The sequence below is a fragment of the Limanda limanda genome, chromosome 19, assembly GCF_963576545.1.
Source record: "Limanda limanda chromosome 19, fLimLim1.1, whole genome shotgun sequence".
Classification (NCBI taxonomy): Eukaryota; Metazoa; Chordata; class Actinopteri; order Pleuronectiformes; family Pleuronectidae; genus Limanda; species Limanda limanda.
The window spans coordinates 18,937,780-18,955,198 of record NC_083654.1 but is presented as its reverse complement, the minus strand read 5'-3'; the positions used below and the strand labels follow the sequence as shown (position 1 = coordinate 18,955,198).

The window sequence follows — 17,419 nt, the reverse complement described above, 5'->3', positions numbered from 1 at the left end:
AGATCTCTGCTCCTCCCTCTCTCGTTCACTCCCTGCAGTGACTCAGCTCCCACAGTTTACAGCTTGTTGTTCACTGGTTCTTACACTGACATACCTGTGAAGGGAGGAGACACAGACATATCCTGACTGGAGGAACTGGTTGTGAGTTTTTATCTGTGTTATCACATCTCAAAGTGAATAGTTGTGCTGGGAACTGTCACATTCAGCTCAAAACAGCACAGGTTGTAAGATTCACATTCTTCAAAGTTTCTAGAAAAGTTAACGAATCTTTTCAATGGAATTAAAACCAACTTACAAAGAGCTTCACAAATGAAAAACACAAGTAAAAATACATTAAAACACACGTATGAAAGAGTCAAAGTATAAAAACACTACAGGTGACAGAAATGTAATCGTGACCACACTTTAAAATCTAGAATTAGTTGTAATCGTGGTACGATAACAGTACATTTGAAGTTTGGATTTAACGGAAGCTTCTGTCTCAGCCTGCTGTATTTCCTCAGGTTGTTTCAGAGACTCAGACTCTTGTTTCTAAATCTCTGTCGCCCTCAGTGTGAATCTGAGCTGTCACAACAGCACATGCAGCCAGAGATGATACAGAATCACAGCAAAGTTAATGGAGTTCTGAAAATGAACAATGACAAAGAGCAAAGGAACCATGTCAACAACTGTTCAGCTCTTATCAAAGAAAATTATAAACTGCTCAAACTGTGCCCTAATAACTATGTAAATAAACGTAAAACAAGAAGTCCCAAATAATAGTATATAATGTTAAAATAAATTTGGACAATAAGTCATTTGTATTTAAAAATCATTAAGCCAACATGAATTGTTATCATTAGTTACATGTTTACATCCATAAATATCACTTGTATTGTTTTCATGATGACAACTCGTCTGTCAGACCTGAAACACGACGGTTACACAACTGTTCCTGGTCTCTCTCTCCTCTCTGAGTACTAAATAAATAAAAATGTTCAAAGATAATCGGATCAAATGAGCATTTTTCCCTGAATGCTTTAAGAAGCGACCATGTGATGATGATAAGAGGGAAGATGATGATCATGTGATGTAATAGAAAGCAGCAGAGCAACCACTAAATTGATAATAATAGATATAATATATATCGATTTACAGGAACATTAACACACATTCGATTAAAACCTTCCTTCCTGCACTTACAGGACTGAGAAGTTCCTTGTTCATGCTTGTGTGTCGCCCCCCCCCCGCCCCCCCAAGTTGCTTTTTGAATTGCGAACTTCATCAGATGGAGAAGTGACGTGTTGCAGTGAGTAAATCCTCCCTGACATGGTCACAGGTCGTCTTATGTCACTGACTTCATGGCTCCGTCCTGCGTTGGAGGTCACGGAGCTGCCTGCGATAAGAGGATCAGACGCATCATTTGAAAGTGTGGCCGATAGAAAATATCAATGAAACCATCACTTCTTCTGCTGCAGCTTCGTTTACCTCTTTAGATGATGATCCTCATTCATATCATCAATGCACTGCTGAAGACTTCTCTGGGTAAACAGGAGATAACGTTGCTTCTCAGGGATTCCCCACAGATGGGAAATTGTTGGACACCAGAGAATGAATAAAATATACAAACGATAAGATGAGATCAGGAAGATTGTAGAGTTCTTAGGAGAGGAGGATGTAAACAAACATTATAGGAAGAGAGGAGGAGTTAGGAGACTTCTGGTGGATCTAGTTTAAATTACTTTTAATAATAATAATAATAATAATACATTTTATTTGGAGGCGCCTTTCAAGACACCCAAGGTCACCTTACAATAAAATAATACAGGATAAAAAGATAAAAGCATAAAAGATAGAAACAACATTAAAACAGAACTTCAACATAAAAACAAGTGAAGTGCACAGGGTCCAGTTATAGAGAGTATGCCAGTTTGAACAGGTGAGTATTGAAGCGTTTTAATCCAGTGGTTCCCAATCTGTGGCTCAGGCTCCTCTAAAGGATCACATGTTAAAATTGAGCATCTGTGAGATGATCAATGGAAGAAGAAGGAAACAAAAGCTCCTTCTACAAACATGTCAAATCTGATTTTATTGTGTTTGCTTGTTATTTTTTTGGGTGGGTTTCTTGATATTCTTGTGACAAGTTAGTTAAGAAAACCGTTTGAGTGTTTTTTAAATTTAAAATCTTCCAAAATCTTAATATATCTGAATCTTTAGGCAACAGTGAAAAGGATCTGCAGCCTATAAGTAGATTTATTGGAGTATTTTCCTCTGAAATGGAGAAAATATAATTTAAACTTTCAAACGATACTTAAGTGCATTTATTTAAATACTTTCCATAACATAATATTAAACAACAGCAAATCAGAAACTCAAAAACAACAACATAAAAAAAAAACACTAACACAACTCAGTCTATGATCAGTTCTCCACGTCTCCACCACAGTCTCCTGCTCTCTGTCAATTCAAAACGATTAGATTCCCGTGTGAAGCAGCGATACACAAACGGTCAGACTGATACAGGTTAACTGACACTTAACCTGTGAGCCGGCTCCTTCTTCTTTTCCAAGAAGGAATTTAATCAGAGTCATCTTCTCTGTGTCGGATCCAAGAATAAACAACTCTGATCAATTTAGCTCCAGACTTTTGTAATTAAGCCTGTTAAGGTGTAAACAAACCTGCGAGGCTGCTTCACTGCAGAGTCGACTCTGAGATCTGTGGTTTATTTAACTCCTTTCAAACTGGTTCCTTAGTAGAAGCTTTTCTTGTTAAAGCCACTGACCTGATTGATCATGAATCACTTTATAACCATCACCTTGTTCAGCAGCTTCTCGTCCAAACTGTCAAACCATCGGTTGAACTGTGAGCGCGACAATAGCATGATTAAAATAATTCAAAATTAATTAAAGAGTGTGGATATAGTTAAATGTTAAGGAGTTAAAATGTTATATTTGTTAAAACAGAGCATTAAAAACACAAGATGTCGTCTATTGTGAGTAACTAAAGAGATAAGTGCCAATGAAGATCCCTACAAAGTTTAAATTCATCAAATAAGATTCAAACTTTAATCCAGAGTTAATGAGAGAAGCCGATTGTTGCGTTGTAACTTGATAAATGATCTTACATGTTTGCTGTTGGTAAGTGTGAAAATCTCCAAGTGACTTTTAATCACATGATCAAGTACAAACACAGAAGGAGACGCTTCGCTCTGAGTCAACAAGACAAAAAGTATCGGAGGCGCTCATCTGCTGGCACAAACCCATTTTAGTTTTTACTGGTTAAGCATGTATAGTGGAGATCTCCTCATTCAGCAGCGTGCACACATACACACACACACACACACAAACACACACACACACGCGTTCCCTCTACCTCCTTACACTTTCTCGCTGCCTCCACCAGCTGCAGGACCCTCAGCATCTCCTCCACAGCTGACCCGGAAATACTGACCGCAATGAAAAGAGCTGTTGTTGTCCACACATGCAACACACAGACACACACAGAGACAAACACACACAAGCATCGGAACTCAGGAAACACTCACACAGACCTGCAATGGCTGATGCTCTCACCCTAATCCCCTTTTTAACGTTTAATTATTTAAATCCTGAGATCAAAAGTGAATAAAAACTGTGTCTAACATTTAGTTTTACTGAGTCAACTCATGTCAGAGTCTCACATGTCTGAAAGTCTTTCACGTCTATTTACAAAGTTGCTGACGTTTCCTTGGTTTTAGCCTCGTTGTCATTTTAAAAATCCACTTTACTATAATTTGCAGTAGTTTGACCTAGTTTCGTTGTGTAATTGTTATTTTTACTGACATGCTCCACATTCTGCAGCCGGAGAAGAAGACGACGACTGATGCAAGCGATATAACAAATTGTTTCCTGCTTTGTCTTTTGTGTGTGTGTGTGTTTTTTTGTACCAGGGATTCAGATGAGGCCCGGCAGCTGTATTTTTTCCCCCCACTTTCATCCAAATCCAAAAAACACAGAGGACCTGATGTGCTTTTCTCTCTCACACACCCACTGGTTTTCATTCATTTATTCACTCATCTATTTCACACAGAGCAAGGTGGACTCACTGAAACGGAACCTGAAAGGACTTTAGAGCTCCTGTTTCATCTGATGCTTCTCTAGGAAATCTGAAAATACAGTTGCTGCTGTAAAGGAGCTTGTTTTGCTTTATCTTCCCCCTGATAACACAACAGTCTCCCTTTGTGCTTCAGCCTCAACTGGCCTCTTCTCCTGTCGACTTCCAGCAGATTCAGTTCTTGCAGCAGCAGCCAGGGCTCCTCAGGTTGGACAGGGTCACCCACAGCTGCTTCAAGGAGGAAAAACAACATGATAAATGCTTTCAAAATGAGAGGAAACGAGAGCAGTGACTTCACAGAAAATGAGAAGCATGAAAAAAGAGGGGACACAGAGGGAGGAGGAGGATGAGGAGGAGGAGGAGGAGGAGGAGGAGGAGGAGGAGGAGGAGGAGGAGGAGGAGCAACAACAAGCTCGGCTGTGGTGACGGCTGGAGTCAGACAGGTTCACCTGATGACACATCTGTCCGTCTGACTCGCCCAGACGCTAATCTGCCTCTTAAAGAACTGCAAGGATCCACAGAGGGAAGGCAACACGTGCCAAAGAGGGATTATGGGATGTTTGAGGCCAGTTTCAGGCTTTTATTAAACATCACAATCAGGCCCTGATGTGATGACATCGCTGATTAAAAAGGGAAAGAGACCAAGGGTTTTTCTGAATTGTTTATCAAAGCAAACATGTGATTATGTGTGAGAGCCAGGCACGTGCACAGATAGACCCCTAGTGGTGCTCAAGCACCAGCCCTTTTGCCCTGGAGGAGAAAAGTGCCCCTTCTGCTGGAGCCCAATTTTTTCTTCATTCATCAATAATGAATGACAGACAGGCAGGCAGACAGACAGACAGACAGACAGACAGGCAGGCAGGCAGGCAGGCAGGCAGGCAGGTAGACAGACAGGCAGGCAGGCAGGCAGAAAATTTAAAGGCAGTTTTACTGTTCTACAAATTAGACAAGTTCACTAGTTTTGTTTCATTTAAATTCGTAATTATTGAAAGGAAAGGTAGGTCTTAAGTTGAGCTACATGACAGTCTGGTGAGGTATATTGTGGTATATTATCAGTGTAATGCTGCTTATACTTCAACTCTGTCAGAAAACAGTAAACAAAAATGTGTGTGTACTGTGTTGTCAGCTTTATAGAGATTATGTAAGTCACTCTTGATTATTATGCACAACATTGATTTATCTCATTTAAATTTTTTTAGCATAATGCCAAGAAAAGAGAGACTCCAAAAGCAGAAGGACAGGGAACTGCAACAAGCAGCTCAGGGTAGCAGTTCTTTTTTATATTGGATCAGGCCATCAACTAGTAAAACAAATGAGGGAGAATCAGTCAGTTTTTATTTATTTATTATTATTGTAAATAATTTTGGCGATGGTTGCCCTTTTTTTTTGGTTTGAGCACCTGCCCCCCAAAATGTCTGTGCACGTGCCTGGTGAGAGCGGTTCCACACTAACATTGATTGCAATGAGGTTCTGTTACTTCACCAGTATGGTATTGTAATTTTATGGCATGAATGAATTTGCAGAACATTCCAGATGTAAATATTGCACTTTTTTTATTCATCTGACATCTGGAGTTACTCTGCAAACCAAGATGTTACACAACAAGCTACAAGGAGTGTGTGAAATGTCAAAATGTCATGCATTGTTTTAGATTAAATGAACAAACAGGAAAGGGTTTTAAGTTTTTCACACACAACTCTCTTTCAATCAGACATTAATGAATGACACAATTCTACATCCAAGATGTTTCTGTTTGAATGAAAGTGGACAGTCAGGGATCAGTCTTTTAAAATGTCCTGGTCTGAATGTTTTGATTCAGATTCAGGGTTTGTGGTAAATGTAAAGGAAAAGTTTAACTACTAGATTAACTCCTAGATAAATAAAATGTAGTAGTAGTGTGCTGTGTCAAAATGATATTTAATATATCTTATGTTATAGGTATGTGGAAGTTTGTGAGGTTGTAGGTGCACACACACGTCTCTGTGCATTTAGTGTTTAGATAAGATGAGATAAAACTTTATCGATCCACACACTGAGGAATTTCACTTTTTACAGCAGCAGCTGGGTCTGAATGAGGGCGACGAGAGAATGACAATAACCAAAGGAAATATATTTGAAAACGCATATGTATATATACATAGAAATGTGCAGTTGGCATTTTATTTTGTCCTTTCTACTTCTTTTTCATCAAACATTTTCACTTAGTTGTATTATAGTCTTATGTCTAATATCTTTTATCAACCCTAACACTTTAGGATCATTAACTTTACTATGTCTGATAATAATAATAATAATAATAATGATAATAATGGCCAAATGCATGAGCCAACATTGTGAATTTGTTTTATTCTTTATATTTCAAACATTAATCTTAGTGAAGAAAGATACAAAACAATGGAATCACACGTTGCATTAATCTCCAATTCATTTGTTATTATCATCATTATTATTGTTATCATCATCATCATTATTGTATTACTGTTATTATTATTATTATTATGATTCTTGTTGTTATTATTGCTGTTATCATCATTATTTAATTTTTTGATTATTATTGTTCTTGTTGTTATCATCATCATCATCATTAGTAGTAGTGGTCGTATTCTTATTATAGAATACGACCACTAGTTGAAACAGTCTGGTTTTAAAGTTTGATTCATTCTATTTAGATTCTTTATGATTCTTCACGTTTACATCTGTGATTTTTACAGATTTTCAAACCACAAACTGTTAAAGTCTCTGTTGTCTGACATGAACATGAAGTTCTACAGCCTGACATAATAATAATAACAACAACAATAATAATAATAATAATAATAATAATAATAATAATAATAATAATAATATTAATAATAATAATAATAATTTCAATTTCTGTCTCCATCAGCTTTGAATGAGATCATGGAATGAAGACAAAAGAACACACTGGATTTATTCTTTATTTCAAATTTCAGCTTCTTCACACATTCGATTTTTATTGCTTGATACATATATAAGAGATTTAAAAGTATTTAGACGTGTATAAGAAACACATGTGATGAGAGCTGCAGAACAAACCCTCAGAGGGACTCGATCAGGACACTCTCCAATGGAACTGCATCTTCAGATCAGGAAAATCAAAAAGAACAGAAACCTACGCAGCAGCAGATCAATATGCCCGTTCACTAAATATGTAAATACAATGAGGACAAGCGGATTCACACTTTACAGAGATGAGCCGTGATAAAAACAAACCAGGTTCCACATTTACAATGTAACCAAACATCCCATAACACTGATGCTCTGAGGTCATTGATCGTTTCATCAGTAAAGTCTGTTCAGTGACTCTTGTTCAGTGAGTTCATTGACACACACTCAGTTTGTTTCACCTCCATCTCACATGTGGAAAAGAAAAGAACAAATAATCAGCTAGTTGATGAGGATCAGGATCAACACAGGTTCTAGAACATCCCACAACCTGATTTCTACATTGATTCAGAAAACAACAGCAACATTAGTTCTTTCAAACACATTCATGTCAGTGTAATTATAGATTTCTGTCTTTACAAAGTGAGAACTAAATATGTGTGATAAAGGAAGGTCAGTGTTTGATTGACAGCTGATCTCTGTGCGGAGCAGAAACGTCACCATGACGAACTTTGATCAACAAACATGGAGATAAAAAGAAAAAGATTTACACACAGAATCTAAATCACTGCTCTTAATGACTCGAGTCTATTTGAGTTTACAGAACTCAGCTGTGGCTCTAGTACAAACATTAACTCCAGCATAGAGAGGCTGAGTGAATGTGGTCTGGACTCTGTGGAGGAGAGTCATGGTGTCAGAGACGCTGTAGAAGGACAGAACACCTGCGCTGTGATCTAGGTACACTCCTACTCTGGAGGACACAGGACCTGACACTGGAGTCTCGATATTGTGGTAACGAAAGCTATAGCTGATTTTATCACAATTTAATGACCAAGATTTATCATTGAATCCAAATCTACATTCATCTGAGTTTCCTGCTCTGCTGATATTCTTGTATGTGACTGCTACATCAACTATTCCTCTCATCCCCACCTCCACCTCCACCTCCCAGTAACAACGTCCAGCCAGACTCTCTCTACTCAGGACCTGACAATAATAAGTGAATCTGTCTGGGTGATCAGAATAAGACTGATCTTTACTCATACGTGTTACTTTTCTGTTTCCCTCAGATAATAACAGATATGTGTGTGCTGTGTTTGGATCCAGTGTGATTTCCTGTGAATATTTTAAAAAGTCAGCTCTGGTCTCTGGCTCTGGTTGTGGCAGTAAAACATCCGGTTGAGACAAAATCTGCAAAATCTCTGTCTCTGTCTCACTCAGAATATCCTGTAGTCGACCTTTGACCTTTGACACAGCTGCTGTCACGTCCTCAAAGTTCCTCAGAGGACGGAACCTGATGCTGGATGAGTGTGTAGATCCACTGAGTGGTGACAGTGAGGTGTAGTTGTGTAGAAGCTGGTTGTGATCCTCTGTGTCTGAGAGCTGCTTCAGTTCCTGGTCTTTCCTCTTCAGCTCAGTGATCTCCTGCTCCATTCTCTCCTGAAGCTCTCTGACTCGACTCACTTCAGTTTCCTGCTGGGATCTGATCTGATGCTTCACATCAGCGCTTCTTTTCTCCAGCAGACGGATCAGCTCAGTGAAGATCTCCTCACTGTCCTTCACTGCTTTATCAGCAGAGCCATTGAGGGCCTCCTCCTCCTGTTGAAGCAGCATCACGTCTTTCTCTGTGTCCTGGACTCTCTGCTGGATTGTTTGTCACCTCAGCCCGAGCTCTCTCTGCCTCTCGGTCCTTTCTGCTGCAGCTGTAACTGTGTCGTGGTCTTTATGTTCCTCCATAGTGCAGAGATAACAGATACACTGCTGATCAGTGCGGCAGAATATCGTCATCACCTCGTCGTGACGAGAGCAGATGTTCTCCTGGAGCTTCTCCGAGGGCTCCACCAGCTTGTGCTTCTTCAATGGAGCTGACTGAAGATGAGGCTGGAGGTGTTTTTCACAATAAGAGGCCAAACAATTCAAACAGGACTTGAGAGCTTTCAGCTTTCTCCCAGTGCAGAAATCACAGGCCACATCTTCAGGTCCAGCATAGCAGTGATCAGCAGGAGCAGCTTGGAGTCCAGTCTTCTTCAGCTCCTCCAGTGAATCAGCTAACATGGTGTTTTTCTCCAGGACAGGCCTCGTTGTGAAGGTCTCTCTACACTTAGGACAGCTGTAGCTTCCTCTCTCCTCCTCTTTGTCCCAGTGGGTGTTAATACAGCTCTTACAGTAGCTGTGTCCACAGACAGTAGTCACAGGATCCTTCGGTAGATCCAGACAGATCGAACAGCAGAATCTTTCTCTGTCCAGTTGATTTTCTTGCTGCGCCATTTCAGCTGCTGCCAGTGTCTGTCGAACAGGTTCACTTCCTCTGAACAGAAACAGATCTCTGCTCCTCCCTCTCTTGTTCACTCCCTACAGTGACTCAGGTCCCACAGTTCCGAGTTTGTTGTTCACTGACACACCTGTGAAGGTGGAGACACAGACAGATCCTGACTGGAGGAACTGGTTGTGATTTTTTATCTGTGTTATCATATCTCAAAGTGAATAGTTGCGCTGGGAACTGTCACATTCAGCTCACAACAGCACAGGTTGTAATATTTACATTCTTCCAAGTTTCCAGAAAAGTTAACGAATCTTTTCAATGGAATAAAAACCAACTTACAAACCAACTTACAAAGGGCACAAATGAAAAACACAAGTAAAAATACATTAAAACACACGTATGAAAGAGTCAAAGTATAAAAACACTACAGGGGACAGAAATATAATCGTGACCAAACTTTAAAAACTAAAATTAGATGGAATCGTGGTACGATAACAGTATGTTTGAAGTTTGGATTCAAAGGAAGCTTCTGACTCAGCCTGCTATATTTCCTCAGGTTGTTTCAGAGACTCAGACTCTTATTTCTAAATCTCTGTCGCCCTCAGTGTGAAGCTGAGCTGTCACAACAGCACATGCAGCCAGAGATGATTCAGACTCACAGCAAAGTTAATTGAGTTCTAAAGAAGAACAATGACAAAGAGCAAAGGATCCATGTCAACAATGTTCAGCTTTTATCAAAGAAAATGATAAACTGCTCAAACTGTGCCGTAATAATGTACCATTATGTAAATAAACGTTAAACAGGAAGTCCCAAATAATAGTATATAATGTTAAAATAAATTTGAAAATAGGTCATTTTTATTTTATTTTTATAAGTACATGAACTGTTATCATTAGTAACATGTTTACCTCCATAAATATCACTCGTATTGTTTTCATGATGACAACTCGTCTGTCAGAGCTGAAAAACTGTTCCTGGTCTCTCTCTCCTCTCTGAGTACGTAATAAATAAATAATGTTCAAAGATAATCGGATCAAATTAAAAAATTTCCCTGAGAAGCGACCATGTGATGATGATAAGAGGGAAGATGATGATCATGTGATATAATAGAAAGCAGCAGAGCAGCCACTAAATTGAGTGTTTGCTAAACCCCTCAAAAGACTGAAGATATCATAGATATTGATTTACAGGAACATGTACACACATTAAATGAAATCGTTCCTCTCTGCACCTACAGGACTGAGAAGTTCCTTGTGTGTCATCTCCTCTTTGCCCTCATGTTGATGCCCAAATGCTACACATATGTCAAACCTGATTTTATTGTGTTTGCTTGTTATTGTTTGGGGGGTTTTCTTGATGGAGGAGGAGGAGGAGGAGGAGGAGGAGGAGGAGGAGGAGGAGGAGGAGGAGGAGGAGGAGGAGGAGGAGGAGGAGGAGGAGGAGGAGGAGGAGGAGGAGGAGGAGCAGGGAACAACAACATGCTCGGCTGTGGTGACGGCTGGAGTCAGACAGGTTCACCTGATGACACATCTGTCCGTCTAACTCACCCAGACACTAATCTGCCTCTTAAAGAACTGCAAGGAGCCACAGAGGGATTATGGGATGTTTCAGGCTTTTATTTAACATCAAAATCAGGGCCTGATGTGATGACATCCCTGATTAAACAGGGAAAGAGACCAAGTTTTTTTTCTGAATTGTTTATCTCAGCAAACATGTGATTATGTGTGGGAGGGGTTCCACACTAACATTGATTGCGTTGAAGTTCTGTTACTTCACCGGTATGGTATTTCCATTGTATGGCATGAATGCATTTTCAGAACATTCCAGATGTAAATATTGTACTTTTAATATTCATCTGACATCTGGAGTTACTCTGCAAACAAAGATGTTACACAACAAGCTACAAGGAGTTTGTGAAATGTCAAAATGTGATGCATTGTTTTAGATTAAATGACAAAACAGGAAAGGATTTTTAAGTTTTCCACACACAACTCTATTTCAATCAGACATTTATGAATGACACAACTCTACATCCAAAATGTTTCTGTTTGACTGAATCAGAGGTTTCAGTCTATTATTTGGTGATACTGCTCTCTAGTGGACAACCAGGGATCAGTCTTTTAAAATGTCCTGCTCTGAATGTTTGATTCAGATTCAGGGTTTGTGGTAAATGTAAAAGAAAAGATTAACTACTAGATTAACTCCTAGATAAATAAAATGTAGTAGAAGTGTGTTGTGTCAAAATGATATTTAATATATCTTATGATATAGGTATGTGGAAGTTTGTGAGGTTGTAGGTGCAAACACACGTCTCTGTGCATTTAGTGTTTAGATAAGGTAAGATAAAACTTTATCGATCCACACACTGGGGAAATTCACTTTTTACAGCATTAGCTGGGTCTGAATGAGGGCGACGAGAGAATGACAATAACTAAAGGAAATATTTATAAAAACGCATACGTATATATACATAGAAATGTGCAGTTGGCATTTTATTTTGTCCTTTCTTCTTCTTTTTCATCAAACATTTTCACTTAGTTGTATTACAGTCTTATGACTAATATCTTTTATTAACCCTAACACTTTAGGATCATTAACTTTACTATGTCTGATAATAGATCAGGTCACGAGCAGAGGGTTATCTTTTCCCTGCTGCTGCAGCGCCACCTACAGGCCACATGCTGTCACAGTTTGTAGGAAACACACCTGTTGATTCTAGTTTGTATTTATAAAACAGATCAGATCCACGATTCTCCTGTTGTGACGCATTTATTCTCGTTTGGGTGTAAAAAACAACCTCCACCAGGAAGGGCTTGAGCGGGTAGGAGATCTCGTTGCCCATGTAGGAGTAGGACACAGAGGAGAGCAGCTGGGATTTGCTGTAGGCGTATCCGTGCCCCTGACCCAGCCCCATCCCGTAGCCCAGACCCAGGCCCAGTCCCGCTGGGCCCTCGTAGCTGCTCAGGTTGGCACAGGACAACGACTTCTTCACATTCTCGCAGTTGAGGTGCAGCAAAGGGTCATTTTGGTAGATGTTGATGCTGTTGTTGTTGTTGAGCGGCTCCCCGAGGGCCGCCGGGCAGCCGGGGCCCTTCTTGGAGTTGCCCTTCTTCTTGGTGGAGGCCACCAGTCGCTTCCACGTGAGCGCCGGGAGGAAGATGGACTGGCCCCTCTTCAGGCCGCGGTCCTTCTGGCTGTTGAGCGAGCGGCTGCTGATGCTCGGGTAGTGGCTGAGCGAGCCCGGGCGGTTGTCATAGTAGCCTGACTTGCGAGAGCCGGGCGACAATGACAGTACAGTGCCCATGGTGAGTCAGAAGCCCAGAGATCAGCCTGGTGTGCAGAGCAGGGGGGGGAGGAGGGTTTCTATTCTCTTTTTATTTCTGGATTTCCAGTAGACGTGAAGTGTCAGCAGTGGAACAGCGTGAAGAGGCGCGAGGTGCAGACATGTCAGGGTGAGATGAGATGAAGCCTGTGCACAGTTTGAATCTCTGAGGCAGAGACATCACCTGCAACACACAGAGGAACACATCAGCTCGACACATGTAGAGCAAAGCAAAACTCAATCCCGTTTAAATGCATTTGATAATCCTCCGTCTGAATGAGCTTCTGCTCTTAAACCCTGGATTTTAAACTATTAAAAACAACACTAATGGCCAAATGCATGAGCCAACATTGTGAATTTGTTTTATTCTTTATATTTCAAACATTAATCTTAGTGAAGAAAGATACAAAACAATGGAATCACACGTTGCATTAATCTCTAATTCACTCACCTGTGAGTTCAAGATGTTCTCGTACGAGCCAACTATTGTTTCCCTGCAGTCTTCAAAGGATCAGAGCAACAAAGGATCAAAGCAACACATGCGCAGTTCCCGCAGCCGCAGCGGATCAGAAGCGGGGACACAGGGTCTCGATGTGTGTCCTCAGAGCCGGAGACAGAGACTCGCTCCTGCTCAGAGACAACCAGCCTGGAGCAGCGCGTCGGTCCTCGCCAGGCGCGGTGCGGGTCTCATCCTCCTCCTCCTCACCTCAGAGACAGGCTCGAGTGATGAAGATGATGAAGATGATGAAGAGGGACTTCACGCGTCTTCTCGTCTGCGGCTCCATGTCTGAGGGACAAACTTCTCACACAGTCCGAGTCCTTCCCACGCACTCCATGTCCTCAAGGATTCCGTGCGTAAAGGCTCCTGTCTCCCGCTCCGGGACCGTTACACTGGGAGCTCCGGTCTCCCACTGACCGGGGACTGGTGCCGACGGGCGGACCACTGAGAGCTCACACGCGTTCAAGGCCCAACAGCCAATGAGAGGGCAGAGCGACTCCTCACACACACAGACACACACAGACACACACACACACACACACACACACACACACACACACACACACACACACACACACACACACACACACACACACACGCACAAAAACACACGTACACACACATAACGCCCCCCACCAACACAGACTCCTCCTTCCACACACACACGCACACAAACACACACACACAGACACACAATACATACATAAATAAATACATAAATAAAACAAAAACACATAAATATATACTAATCATATAAGTCTTGAATTAAGAATAACTAACTCAAATACATACATATATAATATTACATAAAAAATATAATTATTATTTTATTATTGTTGTTATCATCATTATTATTGTATTATTGTTATTGTTATTATTATTATTATTATTATTATTATTATTATTATTATTATTATTATTATTATTATTATTATTATTATTATTATTATTATATTATTATATTATTATTGTTCTTGTTGTTATTATAATTGTTGTTCAGGTTATTATCATAATTTTTGTTTTATTTTTTGATAATTACTGTTCTTGCAGTTATCATCATCATCATTATTAGTAGTGGTCGTATTCTCATTATAAACCAGTTAAAACAGTCTGGTTTTAAAGTTTGATTCATTCTTCTCAGATTCTTTATGATTCAGCTTCCTTCACGTTTACATCTGTGATTTTTTTTTCCAGTTGTTGTTCTGACTGATTCTTTCTTTCGAGGTTTTACAGTTTCAGTGTCTCTGTTGTCTGACATGAACATGAAGTTCTACAGTCTGACAAAATCATAATAATAATAATAATAATAATAATAATTTCAGGTTTGAATGAGATCCTGGAATGAAGACAAAAGAACAGACTGGATATATACTTTATTTCAACTTTCAGCTTCTTCACACATTAGATTTGTATTGCTTTATACAAACATAAGAGATTTAAATGTATATAGACATGTATAAGAACCACATGTGATGAGAGCTGCAGAACAAACCCTCAGAGGGACTCGATCAGGAAACTCTCCAATGGAACTGCTACTTCAGATCAGGAAAATCAAAACGAACAGAAACCTACGCAGCAGTAGATCAATATGCCAGTTCACTAAATATGTAAATACAATGAGGACGAGTGGATTCACACTTTACAGAGATGAGCTGTGATAAAAACAAACCAGGTTCCACATTTACATGTGACCAAACATCCCATAACACTGATGCTCTGAGATCATCGACCATTTCATCAGTAAAGTCTGTTCAGTGACTCTTGTTCAGTGAGTTCATGGACACACACTCAGTTTGTTTCACCTCCATCTCACATGTGGAAAAGAAAAGAACAAATAATCAGCTCGTTGATGAGGATCAGGATCAACACAGGTTCTAGAACATCACACAACCTGATTTCTACTTTGATTTAGAAAACAACAGCAACATTAGTTCTTTCAAACACATTCATGTCAGTGTAGTTAAAGATTTCTGTCTTTACAAAGTGAGAACTAAATATGTGTGATAAAGGAAGGTCAGTGTTTGATTGACAGCTGATCTCTGTGCAGAGCAGAAACGTCAACACTATGAACTTTGATCAACAAACATGGAGATAAAAGAAGTTAAAGATTTACACACAGAATCTGAATCACTGCTTTTAATGACTCGAGTCTATTTGAGTTTACAGAACTCAGCTGTGAGTCCAGGACCAACATAAACTCCAGCACAGAGAGGCTGAGTGAATGTGGTCTGGACTCTGTGGAGGAGAGTCATGCTGTCAGAGACGCTGTAGAAGGACAGAACACCTGCACTGTGATCAAGGTACACTCCTACTCTGGAGGACACAGGACCTGACACTAGAGTCAGGATGCTGTTGTAATAAAAGTGATAACTGTTTCTTCTACAAACTAACGACCAAGATTTAGCATTGTTTCCAAATAAACATTCATGTGAGTCTCCTGCTCTGCTGATATTCTTGTATGTGACTGCTACACGAACTACTCCTCCCACCTTCACCTCCACCTCCCAGTAACAACGTCCAGTCAGACTCTCTCTACTCAGGACCTGAAGATAAAAAGTGAATCTGTCTGGGTGATCAGCATAAGACTGTTCTTTACTCGTTCCTGTTACTTTTCTGTTTCCCTCAGATAATAACAGCTGTCTGTGTGCTGTGTTTGGATCCAGTGTGATTTCCTGTGAATATTTTAAGAAGTCAGCTCTGATCTTTGGCTCTGGTTGTGGCAGTAAAACATCCACTTGAGACACAATCTGTAAAATCTCTTTCTCCGTCTCACTTAGAATGTCCTGTAGTCGACCTCTGACCTGTGACACAGCTGCTGTCACGTCCTCAAAGTTCCTCAGAGGACGGATCCTGAAGCTGGATGAGTGTGTAGATTCACTGAGTGGTGACAGTGAGGGGTAGTTGTGTAGAAACTGGTTGTGATCCTGTGTGTCTGAGAGCTGCTTCAGTTCATGGTCTTTCCTCTTCAGCTCAGTGATCTCCTGCTCCAGTCTCTCCTGAAGCTCTCTGACTCGACTCACTTCAGTTTCCTGCTGGAATCTGATCTGCTGCTTCACATCAGAGCTTCTTTTCTCCAGCAGACGGATCAGCTCAGTGAAGATCTCCTCACTGTCCTCCACTGCTTTATCAGCAGAGCCATTTACGGCCTCCTCCTCCTGTTGAAGCAGCTTCACGTCTTTCTCTGTGTCCTGGACTCTCTGCTGGATTGTTTGTCTCCTCAGCCCGAGCTCTCTCTGCCTCTCAGTCCTTTCTGCTGCAGCTGTAACTGTGTCGTGGTCTTTATGTTCCTCCATAGTGCAGAGATAACAGATACACTGCTGATCAGTGCGGCAGAATATCTTCATCACCTCGTCGTGACGAGAGCAGATGTTCTCCTGGAGCTTCTCCGAGGGCTCCACCAGCTTGTGCTTCTTAAATGGAGCTGACTGATGATGAGGCTGGAGGTGTTTTTCACAATAAGAGGCCAAACAATTCAAACAGGACTTGAGAGCTTTCAGTTTTCTCTCAGTGCAGAAATCACAGGCCACATCTTCAGGTCCAGCATAGCAGTGATCAGCAGGAGCAGCTTGGAGTCCAGTCTTCTTCAGCTCCTCCACTAAATCAGCTAAAATGGTGTTTTTCTCCAGGACAGGCCTCGGTGTGAAGGTCTGTCTACACTGAGGGCAGCTGTAGCTTCCTCTCTCCTCCTCTTTGTCCCAGTGGGTGTTAATACAGCTCTTACAGTAGCTGTGTCCACAGCCAGTAGCCACCGGATCCTTCAGTAGATCCAGACAGATCGAACAGCAGAATCTTTCTCTGTCCAGTTGATTTTCTTGCTGCGCCATTTCAGCTGCTGCCAGTGACTGTCGAACAGGTTAACTTCCTCTGAACAGAAACAGAACTCTGCTCCTCCCCCTCTCGTTCACTCCCTACAGTGACTCAGCTCCCACAGGTCACAGGTTGTTGTTCACTGGTTCTTACACTGACACACCTGTGAAGGGAGGAGACACAGACCTGTCCTGAATGGAGGAACTGGTTGTGAGTTTTTATCTTTGTTATCACATCTCAAAGTGGACAATTGGACTGGGAACTGTCACATTCAGCTCAAAACAGCACAGGTTGTAAGATTCACAACTTTCCAGAAAAGTTAACGAATCT

The 17,419-nt window shown here is 40.8% G+C and overlaps 1 protein-coding gene and 1 pseudogene across 1 annotated transcript; both read right to left on the bottom strand.

The window, feature by feature from the left end:
* Nucleotides 1-7,057: 7,057 nt before the first annotated feature.
* On the bottom strand, nucleotides 7,058-17,106 carry LOC133026491 (uncharacterized; annotated as a pseudogene).
* On the bottom strand, nucleotides 11,054-13,740 carry LOC133026142 (uncharacterized). Its single transcript, XM_061093006.1, has 2 exons — nucleotides 13,235-13,740; nucleotides 11,054-12,967 (listed from the first exon to the last, which is right to left on the bottom strand). The coding sequence occupies exon 2, from the start codon at nucleotides 12,763-12,765 to the stop codon at nucleotides 12,100-12,102; it is 666 nt and encodes a 221-aa protein (XP_060948989.1). The 5' UTR covers nucleotides 12,766-12,967; nucleotides 13,235-13,740; the 3' UTR covers nucleotides 11,054-12,099.
* Nucleotides 17,107-17,419: the final 313 nt, after the last annotated feature.

Bases quoted from the DNA above. Each gene is read 5' to 3' on its own strand.
- LOC133026142 (XM_061093006.1), bottom strand. From the start codon at position 12,765: ATGGGCACTGTACTGTCATTGTCGCCCGGCTCTCGCAAGTCAGGCTAC.